Here is a 25,340-nt window from a genome sequence, read left to right on the forward strand (position 1 = left end):
CCCATCTTCCTTCCGAGGAGTGGCTGGTGGGTTTGAACCACCAGCCTTCTGGTTAGCAGTCAAGTGCCTTAGCCACTATGCTACCAGAGCTTCCAATAGGGATATATGTAAGTAAAATGAAAAATACATTCATGTAAAAAATTGTAATGTATTTATATCACATTTAGTAATAAAAACTAGAAACCCAAATGTTCTCCAAATGGTGACTACACAAACTGTGACACGTATACTACATATTACTACACACCAATTAAAAGGAGCGAACTGTCAATTACATTCATCAACATAAATGATTCTCAAATACATAATACTAAGTGGAAGGAACCAGGATAAAAAACTACAAAGAGTAGTAGAACTACAAAGAGGATGACATTTATAGGGAAAACAGCCAGGACATTCATGGTCAGGGGAAAGGTTGACTAAAACTGGGCAGCACTAGGGAGATTTTTGGAGGATGAGAGGTGTTGTTCTGTACTTTCACTGTGCAAATGATTACACCCCTTAATGCATTTGTCAAGTCATATTAACTGTACATTCCAAAAGTCAATTATGATTTTTAAATTTTAAAACTGAAGTTAAAAATTTTTATAAGCAATAAACAATTGTAAAAGAAATGAGTATTAGAGAAAAGCAAAATAAGAAATCACTCATATGCTTACATTTGGGGGAGAATGTTAATGTTCTAGGAAGGGTCATCCCTGTAGGCTAATTTGTGGGCATTTAAAAATCATAAACCATTTCTATGTAAATGTTTCACAAACCAACATCGTCATGTCTAGTTAGTTACCCAGCCTCTTACGCATTGTGCTATGACTGCCTCTTCTGTGATCCAAAGTTTTTTGAAGAACTTCATTTTGTGACAGCTCAATATTCGGACATGAGGCCTGGCATTTATCTAACAGTTCCTTTCCAGGTGGACACTTATCCCAAAGTTTCCAGTACCTATCCTACTACCAACAGACACCATCATGCTCAGGGATTTCCACAGGATGAATCAAAAGGAATTGCTGTTTCAAGGGAAGGTTTAATTAGAAGGCTTCTCTTACCTTTGATCCACCATTTCCCAGGCCCCTTATGTAGGAGTCAGTGAAGCAGCTCCCACATCAGCATAGGGCACAGTGGCACTGGATACAACTCCAGGCTCAACAATCCTTTGCCTTATCTCTCTTATTAAGGAACCCTAGCTGTGCTCCCATCTTCTTCCAGCCCTGCCATGGGTGTCCATTATCAGGTGAACAGCAGTCACTATTCCAGCCCAGTCCAGCACCTGCAACCTCACCTGGCACAGCACACACTCTTATCACTCACTGCCGTTGAATTGGATTCGACTCATAGTGACCCCGCCTTGGGTTTCTGAGGTGCTATCACTACAGAAGTAGATTGCCCAACCTTCCTTCTGAGGAGTGGCTAGTGGGTCTGAACTGCCAGCCTTCTGGTTAGCAGTCAAATGCCTTAGGCACTATGCCACCAGAGCTCTTGGTTGGTTAGAATTACCCGAACCAGGACTCTGTGACTGAACACAGGTTCTGGGCCAGTGCAAGACATAAGCTCCACTGCAGTTAGGTCAGGTTGGGGCTCCGCGTGGGTCTACTATCACTTTGCACCCAAGAGTGAGCCATTCTTTCTTATAAACCCTGATTCTCACGCCCCCATTTGAGAGAAGGGGACTTTCATGGGATGGTGGAAATTTGAGTTAAAACTTTTTGTACTGTTTCCATAATAGTAATCCATGAATCATGACAGTACTTAGGAGTATAAATGAAATGTGATGCAAAACATGTCCACTGTAACATTAAACATGCAGTACAAGGCTGATTCTGTTTAAATACACTGCCTTGTATGTAAAGAAAGCTAAAAGGAAATATCCAAAATACTACGAGTTGAAAGATTCTAAGTGATTTTTGCTTTACCTTTTTCTGTTAAAATGTCTACAATGAGAACATGCTTCTTTAATACTCTGAAACAATATTAAATTTTGACAGTTGATAAAAATGAAAAACACTTCAACACACCTGTGTTGATAAAAGTTTCTAATAAAAATTTTTATACAAATGAATCAAAATGCAGACGATTTATCAAAATTCATGTCCTAAAACTGAAAGGGTACTCAGAATGGTATTTATCATCTTAATGTTTACATGAGAAAATAAAAAGTGGAAATCTATGCACATGGGGATAAGATAGTGGTAAATTCTCTGTCAATCTGAATTACGTTATCCCGATATGAATTTCTTTGTTCACAAAACAGGAAATGACATAATTGAAGGCTTCATCACAATGCTTACAGTCACCAGGTCTCTCCTGTGTGTGAGGTCCCATAGGTGTCCTGAGGAAGGAGGGACACTGAAGGCTCCCAGCACCTTTTACATTCATGAGATTAGTCCACAGTGTAATATCTCACATGCTGTCCAAGAATGGAAAAATGTGGAGATATCCCTAGGTTCCTCACATTTACACCATGTCTCTCCAGATGTCCCACTTGTTCGGTTTGCTTTATTAGGTAAATCTTTTCCATATGGGTTAATCTGAATGTCTTTTAAAGTATGAGGAGAAAAACAAAAATTTTCCCACATCCATACATTTACATGATTTTTCTGCCAGGTGTATTCCTTCAGGTTTGGGAAAAGATGAGGGATGAAAGGTATCCAACATTACTCAGACATATGTTCTCTCCAGCATATGTGTTCCAGGATGAGGGACATCTGAAGACTTTCCCATATTCCTTACAAAGGATTCCCACATCTGAAGACTTTTCCATATTCCTTACAAGGATTCTCTCCACTGTGAGTTATATTTGCAGAGGGTGGAAGAATAACTAAAAATATTTCCACATTCTTTATATTTATAAGGGCTCTTTCCACTGTGAGTTCTTATATGTTTAGTTAGGGATGAGGACTGACTAAATGCCTTCCCACATTCCTTACATTCATAAGCCCTCTCTCCACTGTGGGTTCTTATATGGTTAGTGAGTGATGAGGAGTGACTAAAGGCCTTCCCACACTCCTTACATTCATAAGGTCTCTCTCCACTGTGAGTTCTTATGTGATCAGTGAGGTGTGCTAACTGACTAAAGGCTTTCCCACATTCCATACATTCATAAGGCTTCTCTCCAGTATGAACTCTTAAATGGAGAGAGAGGTTTGCCAACTTACTAAAAGCTTTCCCACATTCCTTACATTCATAAGGCCTCTCTCCACTGTGAGTTCTTAAATGATTAGTTAGGGACGAGGAACATCTAAAGGCTTTCCCACATTCCTTACACTCATAAGGCCTCTCTCCACTGTGAGTTCTTATGTGTGTAGTGAGGTGAGAGGACTGACTAAAAGCTCTTCCACATTCCATACATTCATAAGGCTTCTCTCCGGTGTGAACTCTTATATGGAGAGTGAGGTGTGCCAACTGACTAAAGGCTTTGCCACATACCTTACAATCATAAGGCCTCTCCCCACTGTGAGTTTTTATATGTTTAGTGAGGGATGAGGAACGACTAAAGGCTTTCCCACATTCCTTACATTCATAAGGCCTCTCTCCATTGTGAGTTCTTATGTGTGTAGTCAAGTTTGAAGAACAACTAAAGGCTTTCCCACATTCCTTACATTCATACAGCCTCTCTCCACTGTGTATTTTACTATGTCGAGTGAGGTTTGAGAAATAACGAAAAGTTTGCTCACATTCCTTACATTCATAAGGTTTCTCTCCCCTATGAGCTCTCATATGGTCAGTGAGGTGTGAGGCCTGACTAAAGGCTTTCCCACATTCCTTACATTCGTAAGGCCTCTCTCCACTGTGAGTTCTTGTATGTCTAGTGAGATCTGAGAAATAACGAAAGGCTTTCCCACATTCTTTACATTCAAAAGGCCTCTCTCCGCTGTGAACTGCTATATGTTCAGTGAAGGCTGAGGAATAAGTTACCACTTTCTCACATCCCATACTTTCATAAGGTTTATCTCCACTATGAAATTTTTCAGGCAACATGAGGGATGAAGGATGTGTACAGGTTTTCCAACATTCTTTATATTCACACTCATGATCTCTCACATGTCTCTGAGAAGACGTGAAACTATAGAAATCGTCCCCACATTCATTAAATTGATATGGTTTCTCTTCAGTGAGAATTCTCACCTGAGTACTTAGGTAAGAGGAACTGTAGGCTTCTCTGTTTTCCTTACTCGGATAGGTACTGCAGCCAGTGTGAGGTCTGATATGACAGTCAACCAAGGATTGATCCACAAACGTTCTTCCAGACTCACGACATTCAGAAGTATTTACTTCAGGAGCAGTTGTTTGGAGAAGAGTAAGATTTGCAACCTGGGTGAAGTTGTTTCCACACTGACTGCCTTCATTACTCTCACAGAGGTTCACTCCTGTATGCCCTCTGTTAAAAATAAGCACCACGCTGTTGGAAACAAATTTGTTACCATATCAGCATCATCAAATACAACGAATGTGTATGATTTTTGCCCTGAGTTAAATCTTGTTTCATAGGTTAAATCATCTAGCCAGAGATACTATCATTATTGTTTCTGAAACAGAGGGCTTTTAGAAAATTGTATACAAGTGAAATATATTTCAAACACTGAATATCTGATTCATATTGGTAAAAATATTGTGAAAATTCTCCAAACATTTCAGTTTATACACATGCACACCCTGGGGCTGCAACGGTTAAGCACTTTGCTACTGACCAAAATGCTGCCAACCTGAATCTACTACCTGTTCCACAGGAGAAAGATGGGGCAGTCTCCTTACACAAAGATTTATGGCCCTAAAAACCCTATGGCACAATTCTATCCTGTCCTACAGGGTCGCTGTAAGTCAGATTCAATTCAATAGCAGGTTTTGGTGTGTGTATGTGTGTGCGTGCATGTGTACTTAATATCTTGACACGTTAAGGCTTTCTCTTGACACAATGTTCCTTTGAGTGAAAGAAACTCACCTCACACAGCTCCCCTGGTTTTCTCGTTGACCTTCAATGCCATGCAATTTGCCGATGTCTTCTAACTTGCACGTGTCAGCCTTCATGAATTGTACTATTAGTTGTTCACTGGATAAATTTTCTCCATCACTAATGTTTTGAGAAACTGATCCAATGATTCAAAATGAGATTCACAATATGAAACAGAAATGAAAGGAATTATTATCAGGAAAAAGGCAGCTGTGGGCCAAGAAAGCCTCTGATACATTTCACTGTTTCAGGACTTTGGTCAAAACAGTTTACTAAGAAATACTTCCAAGAGGATTGAGAGTTACAATGACTTAAACAAGGGCTAGTCAGGACAGCAAAGTAAAAAAATATTGGACACAATGCATATGTAACATTAAAAAGGACATGGGAAAATCTTTCTCCATTAATCTGATATGAAAGGATTGAAGAAAGTTGGAAAAGCAAGCTCAGGTATCTGAAATCCTCAGTCTCCTAAACTCTAGAGATTTTTTCAAACTGATTTATTCAAATTGAATGCCCTCTATACAAGGCTGGTCCTACAAGGATTCTTACCTTCCTGATGCGCCCCAACACAGTGGCCCTGCCTGAGTTCTATCGCTCCTCTACTCAGGTCTTTCTCTTGGTTCTCTGGGAAAGCAAATACATATTTTCATGGGGAAGGGCATATCATGAGGGAAGCCACTTAGGAGCAATGAACATTTACCTGACACCAAAGGCAGTAAAATGAGTTTTTTTATGTGGCCTTTTGCTTTGGTTCTTTGGAAAAATAGTTTGAGAAAAATTTCCCCTGAGCCCTGAGGAATTACCTTCACCTTATTTTCTACTCCAGAAGGTTTGTTACATTCCCTGGGTAAGTTGTAAACAACTTGGTTTGGTATTTTTTGCCTGGCCCTGGGTTGCAGTCTGCCCTGTGATTGGTATGCACTTTGCAGGGATTGGTCAACAGACTATGCAAATGAGTAAGTGTCCAGAGGCTACTGTGTAAATGACGTGTCCATGCCCTGCTGAGGGGAACGGTCCATTGGTGGATCTGATGGAAAGGCCATGCCCTGAAATATAAGCAGGTAACCCCAGATGACTAAACGGCACCTAATAACAACCACCACCACCCCACAGAGGTTTCAGAAGCAGTAAGAGACAGAAAGAAGCAAAAGGAAGAAAGAAGCAGAGAGAGAGAGAGAGAGAGAGAGAGAGAGAGAGAGGAGGCCAGGAACCTCCTAAAAGAGTTGCAACACTGAAGATAATGAAAAGCCTAGAAGTCCAGCAGCAGAGCCAGTGGCAACTGAATGGGCACAGGATGAGAAACTTGATTCGTGGGGGTTATTTTGGTTGCCAGTATATATAATGGCTAACAGGGAAGAAAGACATTATGCCACAGCAGTGGACAGGAAAGGAGTGGCTCTTGTGGTAAAAGCCCAGCAGGCTAAGCACGATGACCGATAGGGGCATGGCCTTCTGGTTCACCCAGCCAGAGATCTAAGGCCACATGCTTACAAATGGGTGAGAAAGTCAGAGGGAGGAAACAGAAAATGAAACTGGAAAGCTTAACATTATTATACTGAATCTGATATCTGAATGTACTTTGTCTGACTGAAGCGATGTTTTCCCTACCTAGTGTTATGAAACAGACCTGAATGTATGATGAAAATGTATATTGGGTATTGTAAAAACAAAACAAAAAACAGCATGTAACTCCACTTGTCAGGCAATATGTGACTGGCTATGCTAAAAGGGGCAATGCGGAAACAGTAAATGGTGCTTATGTCAAAAGCCTGTGAGATCAGTAGATCTGCATTTGAGAGCACTATGATGAGTAATGGCTCGACTCAGAGCTGCTTGGTGAATGAACGGTAAAAGGATATTTGTGTGGAGTACAGCCCAAAGGAATGTGAAGCGTGTGTTGAACAGGACGTATTGGTACCCATCAGAAGAACCCCTACCTGGACTGGAAGCTAATGGACGTCAGTGAGTAGATAGTTGCATGCTCACCTGAGCTAACTACCTGGGTCCACAGATAAATGGAAGTGAGGGAGATACAGCAATGAAGAAGCAGACTGAACTGGAACATGTTCTTTTAGCATCTAGCCCCAGGTGGCTAGGGATGAGAAAACAGGTGGCTAGGGATGATAAAGAGAGAGAAGAGGCTGGCTGGTCTGATGTGCAGGGAGTTGTGTGGACTCCCAAGTCTATGGCTGGTACCCAGTGACCTAGCATGGATGGCTAGGGATGAGGTAACCCCAAATGAATGGGAATGAAGATGACCTGAAAGGAAAAGAGAGGTATGTGACACTATGAGTTGGTGTAGACTGCTGCAATTTCACACCTCGCCCTGGACTGAATTTCACTTGTGGATGTTAATGCCCTGTGTCCCAACTAGAACAGGTCTTCAGACCAAGGGGTATGCTTACCCGCTCAGAGTACTGGTTCTACAGGCCTGGGCAATTTAAACATTGGCTGTCTAAGTTGGGGAGAGAAAAAGGCATGAAGAGAGTAGCTTACATGCTTTCATCAGTGTACTTACACTTAAAAAGGATGGGGACAAGGGAGGATCCCCACTGAATAGCTTTCTTTTTCCTGACAGGTCCAGGGAAGAAAGGATGTAGGAAGCTGTGATATGATACATGATTCAACTGTGAGTGCCGACTATTAACAAGGTTAATTGTGATTGTAAAAAACTGTAATTGTAGAAGTTGTTAATGGAAAGAATGGACTGAGAGGAAGGCACTGCTGGGCTGGAGTGCAATGGAGAAACCTAATGTCTCTTTAAGGTTTTGCTATGCAGCTATTTTGCAGGGACCACAGCAAGGCAACACACCTATTCCTCACTTATCAACCATCTTCTTATCTGACATTTTGCATTTAGGACAACTTCTAAAAAATTACTAGGCAGCGCGTGATGGTCCAGGCCTCATGCAGTCATAGCCAGGCCCGAGGCACCCTCCATGGACCATGCCAAATGATATACTGAATGTCATGGCTAGGACCAGGCCACGTGAGGGACAGCGGCTGACCATCTGCAAGACCCCTTCTGCATTTGTTCACAGCATCTCAATTCATCCACAGAGGGTGCTGGGCAGTGGTGGGATGACATGAGGTCACAGGTGGGCAGAGAGATGTCAGGTGAGGGCTCAAAGGTGCCAGGGAGGTCAGAAGTGGGGGGAGAAAGGGGGCATACAGGGCCGTGGGGCTGGGGTAGGTGGAGGATGAGTGGGGTCCCCACCCAGGATGGAAGGTGATGGGTAGAGGACAAGCAGGGTGCCTGCTGAGGGCAGGCAGCATCCCACCTCCCCCCCGCCGCCCCGCCCCAACTCCCACAGGCTCTGCAGTGGTGCAGGCATGGAGGGAAAGAAGGGCCCGCTGCACAACACATGTCCTGAGACACGGTGGGGGCATCCAGTGGGTGGAGAATGACTGGTGAAGGAAGGGGGCACAGGTATCAAAGATGAAGAATGGCCTCCAACTCTTGCATGATGTCGGTTTTGCATGACAACCTCGTGTTTGGAATCTAACCTTGTCAATAAATGAGGAGTGGGTGTAATCTTCTCTCAGCTAATTTCATCAGAGTCCAGACAGGTTTAAACTGGGACCACCTTTGGGAGAACCTGACCAGACCAATGTACACCTGGTACAGACCTGAGTGGTTGGTATCTGTGACTTCACCCTGGGAGTTTCTGCCCTACGGGTGGACAAACTGTTAATGAGCGATTCACACTGGTAAAAAACGCATGTGAAGGAACCCATGGGGAAAAGGCTGGAGGGTGGCCGGAGCGAGAAGCCTGGAAGGGGCCCCGTGGCAGAGGTGGCAATGACAGGCCTAAAAGGGACCCTGTGGCAGAACTGGTGATGACAAGTGGCAGGACTAAGACTTGCTGAGAGAACTGTCCTGCACTCAAGAAGGGAGCCATTGCCTACATGCTTCCTGATCCTGAGTTATAGCCTGTTGACCCTGATCCCAATTTGTACTCTGTCCCTTAATAAGCTACTTAACTATAAGTATGGTCTATGAGTTCTGTGTGGCCATTGCAACAGATGATCAAAGCCAGAGGAGAAGTAGAGGAAGGGACAGCTGGTGTAGGAATTGGTAAAAAAGGTTGGAGAGTGGCAGTAGGGCTGATGGAAATCAACTCTGGGCTGATCCTGATCATTCCATCCCATGAAGTTAAGGCAGGTTCAGATGCTGCCATTATTACCGTCACCCCTACCACTTTGCACTTTTCATCCTCAGTCTCTGGAGATGGGTAAGTGTGAGTTTATTTGCAGCAGTGCAATCACATCACACTTGTGATAACCACAGTAAAACTCTTTACAAGGTTCCAAACCAGAACCCTCTCTGTGTCCAAACTGATCCCTGAAGTCAATGTTCATACTTATAATACTTAAAGACCCTCAAGGCTTTTAATCGGAAGAGAAAAAAAAAGTCAGCTGAATACATAGAGCTTTATGTTCATGGGGAGTCAGGACATGTACACTCCAAAGAACGAATGACCACATCTGTGTTGTTTCACCATATATTCCCTCTCCTCAGCCTAAATACTGGACCAAGGTCAATGAGTACAATATTTTTTTTCACTACAACAGTGAGGAAAAAAAAAAAAAAAAATGACGCCATCCTTACCTACTGAGATCAGGTTTATGAAGGTTTCCAACATCACATCTATGTAGAGCTTCCTCTGAGCAACATCCAGCAAAGCCCACTCCTCCTGGGTAATGTCCACGGCCACATCCTCAACGACCACTGAGTCCTAAAACATCCCACACATTCTGGTTCAGCCAAGTTAGTATGCAATCCAATGTTTGCAAAAGGATGGGGGAGGCTGATGGTCCCGGGGAACTGGGAATTGATAGCGATTTGACACAAAGTCCCGTGTTCTACCAACGCCTGTCCTGGGGTTTAGTCATCAGGCTTCCCATCACTGCCTACACATCCTCACTCAGGGCGTTCTCACCGATTTAACAACACTCCAACAAACTGACCTTCTCTCTCCAGAGTTTCAGTGACAAATTGCAGTCTTCCTCTTCTCTCTCTTTATGGTCTAGAACACTCAGAGCACATAGTGGAAATTAGAGAAATGCTCTAATAATGAAACTCTTAATTGCACATTAAGATCATCAACTCCCTATGGGAAAAAAAAAAATTTATTTCCTTCCATAAGACCCACCAGAACCCTGTATAAAACATAAAGCACAAGGTGAAAGCAAAATGAGTAAATGACAAATGGGAAACACTAGAGGGCTGGCAATTTTCCCTTTTGCCTTTCATCAGCCCTGAGAGGCCCAGGGGCCCTGGACAAACTGGCAGGCCACAGCCCTGAGCTGTATTATCTTGAAGAACTATGACAACCTTCCAAAAAGAGAATATTCTTTTGGAGAACTACGGATTTTTACATATCTGTTTAGTCTTTTTTGGTGAGTCAGCAGTGATATCATCACTGTCTCTGTCCCTTTCATGGATAGAGGCAAAAGTATTAAAAAGTCAAACAGAGCTCAGGTGAGAGACAGGGAACATGAGGACACAGATCTCCCCACAATTATAAAACTTTTGAGAGCCGATGATACTGATAACCAGTTATCAGTGATGCTCAACATACACCTGGCCATCTCACACACACACACACACACACACACACACACACACTCTCTCTCTCTCTCTCTCTCTCTCTCAAGTTATGAGATGACAAAGGACCCTATCTCAGCAAGAACCAGAATAGCACGCTCTTGTGTTTGCTGACCATGAAGAAGAGGCTAAGAGTTTCATTTTCTAAGTAAGTCCGTTGAAGTAAAGAAGATTTAGCTGTTAAACTGCTAATGAATCTCAGAAAATAAAGACATTTACCAGCCCTCTAGAGGGCTGAAAATTTTCTCACATTTGCAGCCCTTGAAAGGCACAGTATCATGACCACCTGAACCCTGACCACTGACATGCTCTGGGCTGCAGGACTGGCCTCTGTAAAACAGCTTCAACCTAGTGGCTTCCACATGTAGTGAGGAGGAAAAAAGCTGCCACACTACATTTCTGACACTAAAATTGGACTGAAGAGCAGAGCAGCTATAGACCAGGAAGGCTTCACTTGTCAGGACACAGGGTGAAGTATCTGCCTAGGTCATGTTGAATCATTCCTGGTAGAGAAGTGTCACAACAACTTTGATGCACAGTCAAAATTCAAGAGCCTCCTCCAGTGCAGTGGCCCATGTTACCTATTTTAAAGCCGCCGAAAATCTTAACACTGATTAGACAAATATATATATATATATAAAACTTTATTAGGTTGCCAGAGTAGGAGGGAGGTGGAAAGTCACTGTTTAGGAAACACTGAGTTTCAGTTCATGGTGATGGAAATTTGAAAATGGATACTGATGATGGGGCTAACTGCTGTCCCCCAAACTGGAGGGACACATAGGCAGCAACAGATAATCGTAGCACAAGCCAGAGGAACGGACACCACTGCTAGGAGCCGGAAAACTTAAATTGTAACTGACGAACTGCTGGAGGCTCTGTGGACAAGAGTGAGGGGTTAAAAATGCCAAGGGGCCCAATCTAAGGGGGACCTACACAGTTCTGAGTTCTAGCTCCAGAAACCCAACCAGTTACTCAGTGTGGAGATCAGAGAAAAATCCCCGTGCTTGCAGTAGGTGGGAGAGGAAAAGTTGCCGTTCTGAAAATTGCCAAAGTGGGGAAGGGAGTAGTAGGGAAGCACTGGTGAGGTTACTGCCCAGAGGCCCACGTTCACTAAAAGACGAGATCTAATCACTGGACTATAGCATTCTTCCTCTCTGCACACACCTTACCACACAAGAGTAGGGCAACTGTAGGTACCAGGGAATTACAACTAAAAGCACATCATCTCCCAGACCTAATTTAAGAAATCTGTAGGACACCCAAATACTACAGGAAAGAAAAAAAAATTTAAAAAAAAAAAAAAAAGAACATTTTGGCCTCTGACACACTTAAAAGAAACAAACATAGCCTAACTTTTAGACATATAGTACAGCCAGAATGCTCCTCAGAAAATGGCCAGACTTGGTCTCTCATACTTGGGTCGTATTGTCAGAAGGGACCAGTCCCTGGAGGAGGAGATCATGCTAGGTGAAGGAAAAGGTCAGTGAAAAAGGGAAAGACCTTTGTTCAGCAAGATGTGCTGACAAAGTGGCTGCGACTGTGGGCTTGAGCACAGCCAAGGACTGTGCGGACAGCACAAGGTGAAGTCGTGTTTCGTTCTGCTGTACGTGAGGCACTGAATCAAAACCGACTCAATTGCACCCAACAACAACCTTTAGCCAGATAAAGATAATACCTGACACTACAGGGCTGTTTACCTTAATTCCTTTTACTTAGTATATAATCTCCAGTTTGCAACAAAAAACTATAAGGCATACTAAAAGAAAACACAGCTTGAAGGGACTGTGCAAGCAACAGATGCAGTCAAAGACACAACAGAGATCTGGAACTCTCCAAGGTATAACAGTCCTTCAAGTGTATATGCCTAACAACAGAGCACCAAAATACGTAAGGCAGAAACTAACAGAACCTCAAGGAGAAATAAATGAATCCATCACTGTATGGGAGACTTCTACATTCTTCCATTAGTAACTGACAGATCCAGCAGGCAAGACTTACCAGTAAAGATATAAGGGTTGAAGTAACAATAATCAATGGTGGCTCTAACGGACACAGAATACCACATCCCAAAACAGCAGAATACACATTCTTCTCAAGCTCACAGGAAACTTTCACCAAAATACAATTTTAAAAATTGATAAAAGATTAGAAGTCACACAAAAGATACTCTCAGACCTCAAAGAACTTACAGTAACATCAGTAACATGAAGGTATCTGGAAAATCCCAAAATAAGAACACACTTCTAAGTAACACGAGTCTCAAGACAACTCTGTTGTTACTGGGTGCTGTCGAGTCAGCTCTGACTCATCGCGGCCCCATGGACAACAGAACGAAACATGGCCTGGTACTGCACCAGCCTCTCAATCCTCACTATGCTCGAGTCAATCACTGCAGCCACGGTGTCGACCCATCTCACTGAGCACCTCCCCCTTTTTTGCTGATCCTCTACTTTACTAAGCATGATGTCCTTCTCTAGGGAATGATCCCTTCTGACAATATGACCAAAAGTCGGTGCCATTCTCACGTCCAAGGAGCATTCCAGCTGCACCACTTCCCGGACAGAGTTGTTCATTCTCTGGCAATCCATGGTATTTTCCATATTCTTTGCCAACACAACAACTCAAAAAATGGGTGACTCGTCTGGTATTTGAAATAGCAGTAGCACAGCCTCCAGCCTTATAGCAACACACAAGCCACCACAGTACAAAAAACTGACAGACAAGTGGTGGACAAGAGAAATTAGAAGATATTTCAAACTAAGTAAAAATGAAAATACACCTTATCAAAATTTATGGAATGCAGTAAAAGCAGAGCTTATAGGGAAATTTACAGCACTGAACACACCAATTAGAAAAGAAAGAGCTAATATTAATAACCTAATGTGATAGCTGGGGTTGTGTGTCAACTTGGCTGGACCACGACTCTGAGTGGTTTAAGTGGTTGTGATGTGGGTTAGTCCCATGATATCAGATGTACATGCTTTGAGCAGCCTGTCTGTTGAAAGGGAGTTCCCTAGGGGTGTGGCCTGCTTCCAACATACACATGGACATCCTGGGAAAAAGGCAGACTCTTTGGTGGATCAGGATCCTGTTGTGCTTCCGACAACTGTCCATGAGCGAACAATCTGCCATTCGGTCCGCTCATCTTGGATTCATCGTCCTTTGGAGTCAACAGCTGGTACACCATCTGCCAATGTTGAGCCTGTCAGCGCCTGCAGCTGTGTGAGCTCAGAAAAGCCTCCAGCTTGACCTTTGATCCAGGAACTTGGGACCTGCCAGCTTCTATAAGTGTGTGAGCTATTTTCCTAAGATAAATTTCTCTCTCTCTCTCTATGTAAGTTTTACTCGTTTTGCTTCTCCTGAGAACCAGCCTAACACACCTAAGATTCCATGTTAAGGGCAAATTAAATCCAAAGTAAATGTTGTTGTTGTTGTTATATGTCGTTGAGTCGGACCCGACTCATAGTGACCCCTCCTTGGGTTTCCGAAGTGGTATCACTACGGAAGTAGATTGCCTAACCTTCCTTCCGAGGAGTGGCTGGTGGGTTTGAACCACCAGCCTTCTGGTTATCAGTCAAGTGCCTTAGGCACTATGCTATCAGAGCTCCCCCAAAGTAAATAGAAGATGAAAAATAATAGCAATTAGACAATAAACCAACAGAAAATGAGAACAGGAAGTCAATAGAGAAAGTCAACAAAGCCAAAAGCTAGTTTTCAAAAGATCAATAAAACTGATAAACCTCTAGCCAGGCTAACTAAGAAAAAGAGAAAGATCAATTACTAATATCATAAATCCTATTAATCCCATAGACATTGAAAGGATAATAGAGGATTACTGGGAACATTTCTATGCCCACAAACTTGATAACCAAGATGAAATGGACCAATTCCTTGAAAAATACTATCTAAACATACACAAGAAGAAACATATGATCTGAATACACCTGTATCTGTTAAATAATTAAATCAACAGGTAAAAATTTCAAAAAACAGAAAGCACCAGGTTCAAATTAGTTTATTGGGGAATTCTACCAGAAATTTAATGAAGAAAGTATATCAGTTCTCTATCTCTTCCAGAAAATAGAAGCAGAGAGAATACGCCAAACTAATTCTATAAGGCTAGTACCATCCAAGGAGGAGCTCTGGTAGCATAGTGGCTAAGACACTTGCCTGCTAACCAGACGGCTGGCGGTTGAAACCCACCGGCCACTCCTCGGAAGGAAGGTTGGGCAATCCTACTTCCGTAGTGATACTGCCTCGGAAACCCAAGGAGGGGTCGCTATGAGTCGGGTTTGACTCGACGGCACGTAACAACAACAACAGTACCATCCAATTCAAAAACACAAAACAAACAAAAACAACCCCAAACCCAAACTCATTGTCATTAAGTCCTAACAACTCATAGTGACCCTTTCAGACTATAAATCTTTACAGAAGCAGATTACTACACCTTTCTCTCACAGAGCAGTTGGTGGGTTTGAACCGTCAACCTTTCAGTTACCACCTGAGTGTTTAACCACTGCACCACCAGGGCTCCTATACCCAATATCAAAAACAAAGATATTACAAGAAAAAAAAGTATAGATCAGTATCTCCCATAAATGTATATGCAAAATTTCTCAATAAAATATTTAAAATCAAATCCAGCAATGTCTTAACAAGAGCTATACACCATGATCAAGTAGGATTTATTCTTGGTACACAAGACTGGTTCAACACTACAAAATCAATCAATGTAATCCATCCTATTAACAGGCTAAACAAGAAAAATTATACTAACAAATCAGTAAGTAAAGAAAAAGCATTAGTCAAAATTCCACACCCACTCATGATAAAAATTCTCATTGAACTAAGAAAAGAAAGGAATGTTCTCAACTTGATAAAGAACATCTGCAAAAACACCTACAAATATCATAATGATCTATGAGAAACTAGACACTTTCCTGCAAAGACCAGGAACAAGGCAGGGATGTCCACATTGACCACCCCTACTTATAATGTACTGGGAGCTCTGGTGGCGTAGTGCCTAAGGCACTTGACTGCTAACCAGAAGTTTGGCAGTTCAAATCCAAAAGCCACTCCTTGGAAGACTGAGCAATCTACTTCCATAGTGATACTGCTTTGGAAACCCAAGAAGGGATTGGTATGAGTCGGAGACAACTCGATGGCACATAACAACAACAACAGAAAATAAAACAAAAACCAAACTCACTGCCATCAAGTTGACTCCAACTCATAATGACTCTACAGAACAGAGCAGAACTGCCCCATAGGCTTTCCAAGGCTGTAAATCTTTACAGAAGCAGACTGCCTCATCTTTCTCCCATGGAGCAGCTGGTAAGTTCGAACCACTGTCTTTTACGTTATGGCCAAATGTCTTAATACTGTGCCATCAGAGCTCTTTCATGTATTTGAAACCCTAGGCAATTTAGAAAGAACAGAAAGGGTATACACAAAATGAAAATGGTTTTCTATCTGAAAGAATAACCCAAAACTCCTTAAGCCTTTCAAATCTTTCCAAAACATGCATCCTGATACAGGATTGGTATTCAAACTACACAAAGAACTCTTAAAAGTCAATGATAAGAAAATAAAAGATCGAGTTAAAAAATTAACAAAAGAAATGCCCTCTAACTAAAGAATGTATGCACATGATATATAAGAAAAAAAAAGATTATCAACATCATGTATCATTAGGGAATTAGAAATTAAAACAACAACAAGTTATCAATATATATGTATTCTGACTCATAGTGACCCTACGTACAACAGAACAAAACGCTGCCTGATCCTGGCCATCCTCCCAATTGTTGCTATGCTTGGAGCCACTGTTGCAGCCACTGTCAATCCATCTCATTGCCGGTCTTGCTCTTTTTTGCTGACCCTCTACTTTAACAAGCATGATGTCTTTCTCCAGAGACTGTTGTTCCCTCCTGGTAACATGTCCAAAGTACGTGAGACAAAGTCTGGCCACCCTCACTTCTAAGAAACATTCTATCTGTACTTCTTCCAAGACCCATTGTTTGTTCTTCTGGAAGTCCATGGTATATTCACATTCTTTGCCAACATCACAGTTCAAAGGCATCAATTCTTCAATCTTCCTTACTCACTGTCCAGTGTTACCTTGTATTATATAATATGTATTAGAAAGGCTAAAAACCAAACCATTGTCAACACCAAATACTGCTGAGGATGGGGAGCAGCGAGAACTCTCAGTCACTGCCAGTGGATGTGCAAAATGGCACCACCAGTTTGCCATCTTACAAAACTGAACATATTATTACCATAGGATTCAGCAACTACAGTCTTTTGTATTTAGCTGAATGAGCTGAACATCTATATCCACACAAAAAACTGCATACGGCTGTTTGTAGCAGCTTTAGTTTTAATTGCTAAAACTTGGAAGCAATCAAAATATCCTCTAGTAGGTGAATGGGTAAGTACACTGTAGTGCTTCCATACATAGGAATAAATGAAAAATGAAGTAAGCGACCAACTCACAAGACATGGCAGAACCTTAAGTGAATACTGCAAAGTAACAGAAGCCAATCTAAAAAGGCTACATACTATATGAGCCCCACCAGCCACTCCTCAGAAGGAAGGTTGGGCAATCTACTTCTGTAGTGATACCTCCTCGGAAACCCAAGGAGGGGTTGCTATAACTCGACGGCAGTGTTTGGTTTGGTTTTGGCATAAAATCATGGAAAAGACAAAACTGTCTTTAGAATTAGTGAAAAAATCACTGGTTCCCAGAGTTTTGGGTGAGGAAGGAAGGGATGAGTGAACATAAGCCATTTTTAGGGCATGTCTTAGTTACTTAGGAGCGCCAGTAGCACAGTGCCGAAGGCATCTGACTGCTAACCAGAAGGCTGGTGGTTCGAACCCACAAGCCACTCCTTGGAAGAAAGACTGGGCACTGTACTTCCTTAAAGAGATCACCTTGGAATCCCAAGGAGAGGTTTCTATGAGTTGGGACCACCTTGACAGCAGTTGCATTCTTAGTTAATTAGTACTACTTTAACAGAAATACAGAAGTTTATTTTCTGACAATTTAGGAAGCCAGAAGTCTGAACTCGGGTGCTGGCTCTAGGGGAAGATTTTTTGTCTCTGTTGACTCTGGGGGAAGGTCCCTGTCCCTTGGCAATCTTTATGTGGTGTGACATCTGTCTCCCCCATCTCTGCTTCCCTGCTTAATCTGCCCTTTTTATATCTCAAGAGATAACTTCACACCGGCCTATGCTAACACAGCCTCATTAACATAACAAAGAAAACCCACTCCCAAATGGGATTATAACCATGGTGGCTTAGTGCCTAAAGTGTTTGACTGCTAACCAGAAGGCTGGTGGTTCAAACCCACCAGACACTCCTTACAAGGAAGGCTGGGCAATCTACTTCCATAGTGATACTGCCATGGAAACCCAAGGAGGGGTTGCTATGAGTTGGGTCCAACTTTACATCACATAACAACAACAACAACAACATAATATCCATATAACAATACACAATAAAATAATGGGAAAAAAAATTCCAGGAAAAGGCCAAATAACCTATATGAAAACTGATTTATGACACAGCAAGCCCTGCAAGGCAGTGACACAAAGCATGGACCCTAGAACATGTGGGGCAGTGTCAACTAACTGAATGGAGTAATTCATCTGTTCCTCCACAGTCCATATGCAAACATCAATTCCACGTAGATTAACTTTAAATACGACAATGTAAAATCATAAACCTTTCTGAAGTTATAAGTAAATGATCTTATGACATCAGAATAAAGAAATTCTTAACTGTAAGATATAAGGGACAAATTCAACTATATTAAAGTTTACAACTAATCATCAAAGGGCAGGAAAAATTAGGAAAGATATGTTACAAACTAGGAGGAAAATTTCCAAAGTTTACCAAGAAGCCCTAGGAAGACATAGAAATAGAAATTAACATAGGGAAATACACACAGCCTTGTCAGCAGTAAGAGGGACTATGAGTAAACTGCGGAAGAAATCAGAGTAAAATACCATTTGCAATGTAGCTGGTATGGCTTTTCTAGCCACAATTTTTGTAACTCATGCTTTGCCATGAGCATCTGAGTGGCTGATTGTTAAAGTTATCCACCTGGTGTATTTCTGTTGCACCAGCAGGAAACAATCTTCTGGGAAGTTTGCTCTCTCTCAGGTGTATAACATTGGGCTTGGTTAGTGTGGCCACTCTGGCAGGCTGAAAAGGAGCCCTCCTAGAGGCAGAGGGAATTTCTAACTGCCAGCCAAGATATGCGCTACTGAGAGAGATGCACTTGCTGAGAGAGAGACGCGAAAGACACGTGCTGCTGAGAGATGTGAGAGATGTGCTGTAAGAGACACACACTGCTGAAAAAGAGACTACAGGCTGAGAGATGGCTGGCTGAGAGAGACTGAGCGTGTTCCTGATCCTGAATTGTAGCCTGTTGCTTCCCTAAGAAACCCCATAATCTGTGAGTTCTGTGTGGCCACTACAGTGAATTATCAAACCCAGCAGAGAGGTGGTGGGTGCTGAGGGAGGAACGGCTTGTGTCAAGGTTAGTAAGAGGGCTGGAGGGGGGCAGCATGTGGCAGGAATAGGCTTTGGGCTGCTGATTCTGTCTTCCTCTTGTGGGTTTAGAGGAGGTCAGTAGATACTGCCCCGTGCCCCTTTCAAACCATTTTATACTCATTACAAGAACTAAAATTAGTTCCTTAGACAATAACTACGGGTGGGGAGGAGACAGAGGAAATAAAATACATATGTATACTTAGTGGGAGGGAACATCTGTCAAACACATCAGCATTCTCTACTAAATTTGAACTTGGCTATGATCTGCAATTCAGTAATTTCCCCTCAGCAGAGTTATTGTGCAGGAGCACATGGAGCCTGGGCACATAATGAAGAGAAAAGAGCAGCAATACTCAAAAGAGCAAAAATTACACTTGAACTACCCACATCTATAAAGGACAGGAAAACGGTGTCCATTCATATGATGCAAACTCACACGCACAGGCACATGGACAGACTAGACCTACAGATACCAGTATGTAAGAAAATAAGTCCCTGAAGAACCCATAGAGAGTAATAACTGAATTTACAGAAAAAACCCAGAGGCAAAACTAAATGATGTACAACACGTAGATTAAAACTTGGGTGGTAAAGCTATAACAATAGCATTAATAATGGTAGTAATAATAAACTTCTAAAATACAGAGAGTAACAAATTCCAGGCCAAAAACAGATGAGATCAGGATTAGACACAATGGCAGGCAAAAAACTGAGCAAGGTCCATTGTTCAGATTATTGTTACTGAAACGATACGAGAAAAGTTTACACATTCCTTATTTACGTTGACAATAAAAAGCTTGTTGTTATTGTTACGTGCTGTTGAGTCAGACCCAACTCATAGCAACCCCTCCTTGGGTTTCTGAGGCAGTATCTCTACGGAAGTAGATTGCCCAACCTTTCTTCCGAGGAGTGGCTGGTAGGTTTGAACCGCCAGCCTTCTTTCTGGTTAGCAATTAAGTGCCTTAGGCATTATACTACCAGAGCTCCTAATAAAAACTTTAAGACATTTAAAACTTGAAAGAAATATAATTTTCATATATTAAATCTGCAGTCACATGAAAACCTTTTCATTTTGATTGAACTTGTCTTAGTTCATAAGGGATTTTATACCTAAACTTTTTAATTTTTTTTTAAACTACACCTAAACTTTTGATACTTGGATCTTATAAACTGGACACATTCCAACTGTCCACTCATGCTAATATGGCTAAAAATAACAACAAAACTAAGATCACTCCTATGCTGTATTATGGGGTTTAATAAGAATTCACCTTTATGGTATTGTTATGCAAAGACCACCAGCATAGTTTGTTAACTACAATGCAGGTGCAAATTCCATGGTAGTTTTTGTGTAACGAAGTAGGGAAAACACCAATTTCTACTCCTATTTCCATGTTTTCACACACAGGAACACTGGCAGACATGGAACAGGCTAGATAAGGACAGGAGCAGGAACAAGTCTTCATAAAATATACTTTGCAAGTTTGTATTGAGTTTTAAACTTCAAAGGTACTTATCTACTAGATAAACATCATTTAAGTAACTAAACTGTACTTTTCAAAACATGAGAGAAATCAGATGGATCTTTAATGTTTTCACTAGGAATTCCCATTTGTAATTATAAAACCATTTAATATTTAATTGTTTAGGATCTGTTATTGCTGTTGTTAGGTGCCATCAAGTCCGACTCGTAGCGACCCCACGCGGAAGGAAACACAGCCCAGTCCCGGGCCATCCTCACAATTACCACTATGTTTGAACCCACCGTTGCAGCCGCCGTGTCAATACATCTCATTGAGGGTCTTCTTCACTTTTGCTGACCCTCTACATGGTCTAACACATTTGTACACAACATAAAAATGTAAATTAGAGCTCTGTTTCTAAGCAAAGTGGTCAGGGGTATTAAAGCTTGTACATTCATTTTAACTCAGCCAGGAGAATGGTTCTAAAACGGCTAAAATATGTAACACATTAGGTGTTCTGGCATGATTTGTTACATTTAATAGGCATGTTTAAGGTCCTTCTCAAGACTCAAGTAAGCTTTAGAGTAATTTTTGTTATCAGTTATAATAGACATTCCTCTGTGTTTGGGAAGTTTTACACCTATGAAATTGAAAAATCCTCAGTAGAAAAAACACATTCACTGACCCAGAAATTTTCTTGCAATACAAACTATAAACCCAAGAATTTAAATAAGCCCATCTCACATAGTGAACTTCTATAGCAAAACCAAGCACTTTAATTTTAGATTCTAATTCAAGACCTGATACTAAAGAATGCAGTATCAGGATTGGAGGAAGACTCATTAATAACCTATGATATGCAGATAACACAACTTTGCTTGCTGAAAGTGAAAATGACTTGAAGCACTTACTGGTAAAGATCACAGACTACAGCCTTCGGTATGCATTACACCTAAACACAAAGAAAACAAAAATCCTCACAACTGGACCAATAAGGAACATCATAATAAATGGTAAAAGATTGACGTTTCAAGGATTTCATTTTACTTGGTTCCACAGTCAATGCTCCATGTAAGGAGCAGTCAGGAATCAAACGATGTATTGCATTGGGCAAATCAGCTGCAAAAGACCTCTTAAAAATGTTTAAGAGCAAAGATAACACTTTGAAGACTAAGGTGCACCTGACCCAAGCCACGATACAGTCAAAGCCTTAAGGCATTTGACTGCTAACCAGAAGGTTGGTGGTTCAAACCCACCAGCCACTCCACAGAAGGAAGATGGGGCGATCTACTTCCGTAAAGATATACTGCCTCAGAAATCCAATGGGGGTCGCTGTAAGTCAGAATCAACTTGATGGCAGTGAGTTTGGGTTTTGGTTTACATGCATGTGAGAGCTTGACAATTTTTAAGAAGGACTGCAGAAGAACTGACACATCTGAATTGTGGTGTCCGCGAAGAATATTGAATGTATGGTGTAGGGCCTAAGGCACTTGACTGCTAACCAGAAGGCTGGTGGTTTAAACCCACCAGCCACTTCTTGGAAAGAAGATTAGGCAATCTACTTCTGTAGCAATACCGCCTTAGAAACCCAAGGAGGGGTCACTATGAGTCGGATCTGACTCAGTGGCAGTGAGTTTGGTTTTTTTTTTTGACAGACTGTCAGAAGAAATGGACAAATCTGTCCTGGATCAAGTATAGGTGGAATACTCCTTAGAGGTGAGTACGGCCAGACTTCATCTCTCATAGTTTGGTCGGAAGGGACCAGTCCCTAGAAAAGGATATCACGCTCAGTAAAGTAGATGGTAAGTGAAAAAGGGGAAGACCCTCAATGATACGAACTGACAAAGTGGCTGCAACAACGGGCTAACGCATGCAGCAATCATGAGTATGGTGCACGACCAGGCGGTGTTTTGTTCTGTCGTCCATGGGGTTGCTATGAGTTAAAGCCAACTCGATGGCACCTGACAACACTTCAAGACTGTAAAGAGCAGTCAGAAACTAGAGAGATTTAATACTAGCTGGGAGAACAAGGACCTACACTGGGGAATCATGAGTCTTACACATGACTTAGGCAAAAGCATTTCCCACAGGAAATAAGGATGGGTCTGGAGGACCCCAGCTGGACTCTCTCCCCAGCCTCATTTCTCTGACGTCAAGAGAGCATCACCACCTCCCAGGACCCCATCAACAAAGTCAGGGCCTTCACCTACTAACCTCCTCCCCTCTTTTTAATTTCATCACACAGTGTGAGAGTTGGCACTGTAGTTTTAGAACTCACAGGAAGGGCTCCAAGACCCAGGGGAAGCCAAGCAAACTGTCTGCAGTGATGGAGGGCTTGGGGCTCACTTTCCTCGGCAACAGCTGCTCTGTCTTCGGCTCTGCTCGGGAGATTGTCATTCAGCACAGATCACCAAGGCCCAGGGTATGGAGGTGAACGGCCCATGGTGCCAGTTCTGAGAGTCACATATGGAAGGTGACCCCAGGCATCCAAGGCTTAAAAACCCACAAACGTGTGAAGGGCCTGGTGACAGTGGAGCAGAGCTTTAGGAAGCTTCCTCGGGCTCACTCCCTTGGTCTCCTCTGCCACCTTTTTCCCTCATCAAGGAACAGGCCCCCAGTAATTCTCACCTAGCCTCACCCCTTTACAATAAGAATAACCCAGTTCTTGGTACTACTCACCATTTCCCTGGTCCAGCTCCAGAAGTTTAAGTGAATGTCCTCTTCTCTAAGCCCAAGAAGCCACTTCAATAAGAGGGATGGTAATGGAAACAGAGCCACTAGGTCATCCAGAGGCAGAGGGATAGTGTGTGGTCCACACGGCCAGTCAGGGCAACTGAAATCTCTCCTTGTGATCGAAGGGATGTGCGAGATGGTCACCGTGGGCCCTCAGCTGCCCAGGCTGGACTAGTTCTCCCTGCGCCTGGGACCTAAAATGGGAGAAGGATGAGAAGACAGTGTTAAGGAGCGAGCGACCGGTTCGTGGCCTTCACCTCTCTCCCTGGGCAGGGCTTCCTCCCGGGTTCAGAGCAATGTTCCACCCTAAGCATGTCTGCATTTACTAAAGAACAAGTTCCAGCCTTCCAGAGAACACACTTGCACTGGGCTTTTTAAAGTAAATGGATCAGCTGGTTATTAAAATGAAGAAAACAAATTAGCAGTACTACTTCTATAACAAAAATGCCAGTGAATTATAATTCTAAATTGTAAAAAAAAAAAAAAAAGACTGTATTAATCACATTGGAGTTAGCAATAATCTCTCCAACAGCACACTTCAAGATTTTGAAATAATATACGTAGCTTTAGTTTGACTCTTTAATATCTCTGTATTTTTTTGTATCTTTTATTATATGTAAAAGGACATCATTTTGTTGCTCTTACAGTCAACAGATTTTGATATACATATAAGGCCTTCATTCTACATTATTACATTTTATTGAAAAAGAAACGTATCCTAGCCATATTACAGATGCCATATACACAACTTACATATCAATTTAAGTTTTACTTCTTCATGTTTAAAATAATTTACTATAATTGTAACCTTCTATTAGTGGTATATTTATTTAAGCAAGAGTAAGGGAGCTCTGGTAGCATAGTGGCGAAGACACTTGCCTGCTAACCAGACGGCTGGCAGTTCAAACCCACCAGCCACTCCTCGGAAGGAAGGTTGGGCAATCCTACTTCCGTAGTGATACTGCCTCGGAAACCCAAGGAGGGGTCGCTATGAGTCGGGGCCGACTCTACGGCACATAACAACAACAACAACAACAACCTGGCAAAATAAGAACCCTAGAGTATAGTACCTAAAGGCATCTGACTGCTCACCTGAAGGCTGGCGGTTCAAACCCACCAGCCACTCCTCGGAAGGAAGACTGGGCAACTTACTTCTGCAGAGATACCGCCTCACAAACCCAAGGAGGGTTGCTATGAGTCGGAACCAGTTCCATGGCAGTGAGGTTTTTGTTTTTTTTTTTGGGGCGGGGGGCGACATGTAAGTTAAATGTTCCACCAACTGAAAGTTTGGCCGTTTGAACCCACTCAGAGGCTCCACAGGACACACGACCAGGCAATCTGTTCCCATAAAGATTACAGCCTAGGAAACTTTATGGGGTCATTTCTACTCTGTCATACAGGCTTGCTATGAGTGGGACTCAACTAGAAGGCAATGAGTTTGGTTTTTCTTTTTGGATTTTGTGAACTGTTAAATACTCAACTATTAACTGAAAGGTTGGTGTATCAAACCCACCCAGAGGTGTCTTAGAACATAGGCCTGGTGATCGCTGTCCAAAAAAGATCAGTCTCAGAAACCCTACGGAACAGTTCTCTGTAAACATGAGATCACCATGACTCCAGGAATGGAGGAGTGGAAGGCATTCCAGGAATGGACTGGAAGGCAACTAACAACAATTGTGTTAAATAATTATTACAAAGAATCTAGCACTTGGTACATCAGTGTAGTGCAGCTGATCCTCTAGAACCTGTTGAAAGATTCTGATTAGTTTCATGACACATGCCTCCCATTTTACCTTCATCCCCGATATTTCCTGCAGGGACGCTGCAAGTACGCACAGCTTTTGCTCCAAGAAGCCTTCACTCTATAAATAAGTGTGTATCTTTGAGAGGAAAAATGGTGAGTGAATCACCAGCATACAAACCCGTACAGATCCTGTCCCAGACAAGCCTTAAGATCTTGGAGAAACGTCATCTCCATCAATCCCTCATAATCGATATTAACCTTGTACAACCGCAT

The 25,340-nt window shown here is 42.2% G+C and overlaps 1 protein-coding gene across 1 annotated transcript; it reads right to left on the reverse strand.

The window, feature by feature from the left end:
* Positions 1-2,763: 2,763 nt before the first annotated feature.
* LOC103212183 (zinc finger protein 883-like) lies at positions 2,764-25,340 on the reverse strand. The gene is made up of 6 exons (XM_042783315.1): positions 25,272-25,340; positions 25,117-25,185; positions 9,561-9,687; positions 5,498-5,572; positions 4,937-5,081; positions 2,764-4,396 (listed from the first exon to the last, which is right to left on the reverse strand). Exons 1-6 carry the CDS (start codon positions 25,338-25,340, stop codon positions 2,764-2,766), a joined length of 2,118 nt encoding a protein of 705 aa, XP_042639249.1.

Source organism: Orycteropus afer, unplaced genomic scaffold, assembly GCF_000298275.1.
Source record: "Orycteropus afer afer isolate SDZICR_OR568_19922 unplaced genomic scaffold, OryAfe1.0 scaffold00868, whole genome shotgun sequence".
NCBI classification, from domain to species: Eukaryota; Metazoa; Chordata; class Mammalia; order Tubulidentata; family Orycteropodidae; genus Orycteropus; species Orycteropus afer.

Bases quoted from the DNA above. Each gene is read 5' to 3' on its own strand.
- LOC103212183 (XM_042783315.1), bottom strand. From the start codon at position 25,340: ATGCGGTTGTACAAGGTTAATATCGATTATGAGGGATTGATGGAGATG. The intron at 5,573-9,560 runs GTAAGGATGGCG...TTGCTTTCCCAG, and splicing joins CATAAACCTGATCTCAGTAG to AGAACCAAGAGAAAGACCTG. The intron at 4,397-4,936 runs GTGAGTTTCTTT...TGTTTCCAACAG, and splicing joins AACCAGGGGAGCTGTGTGAG to CGTGGTGCTTATTTTTAACA.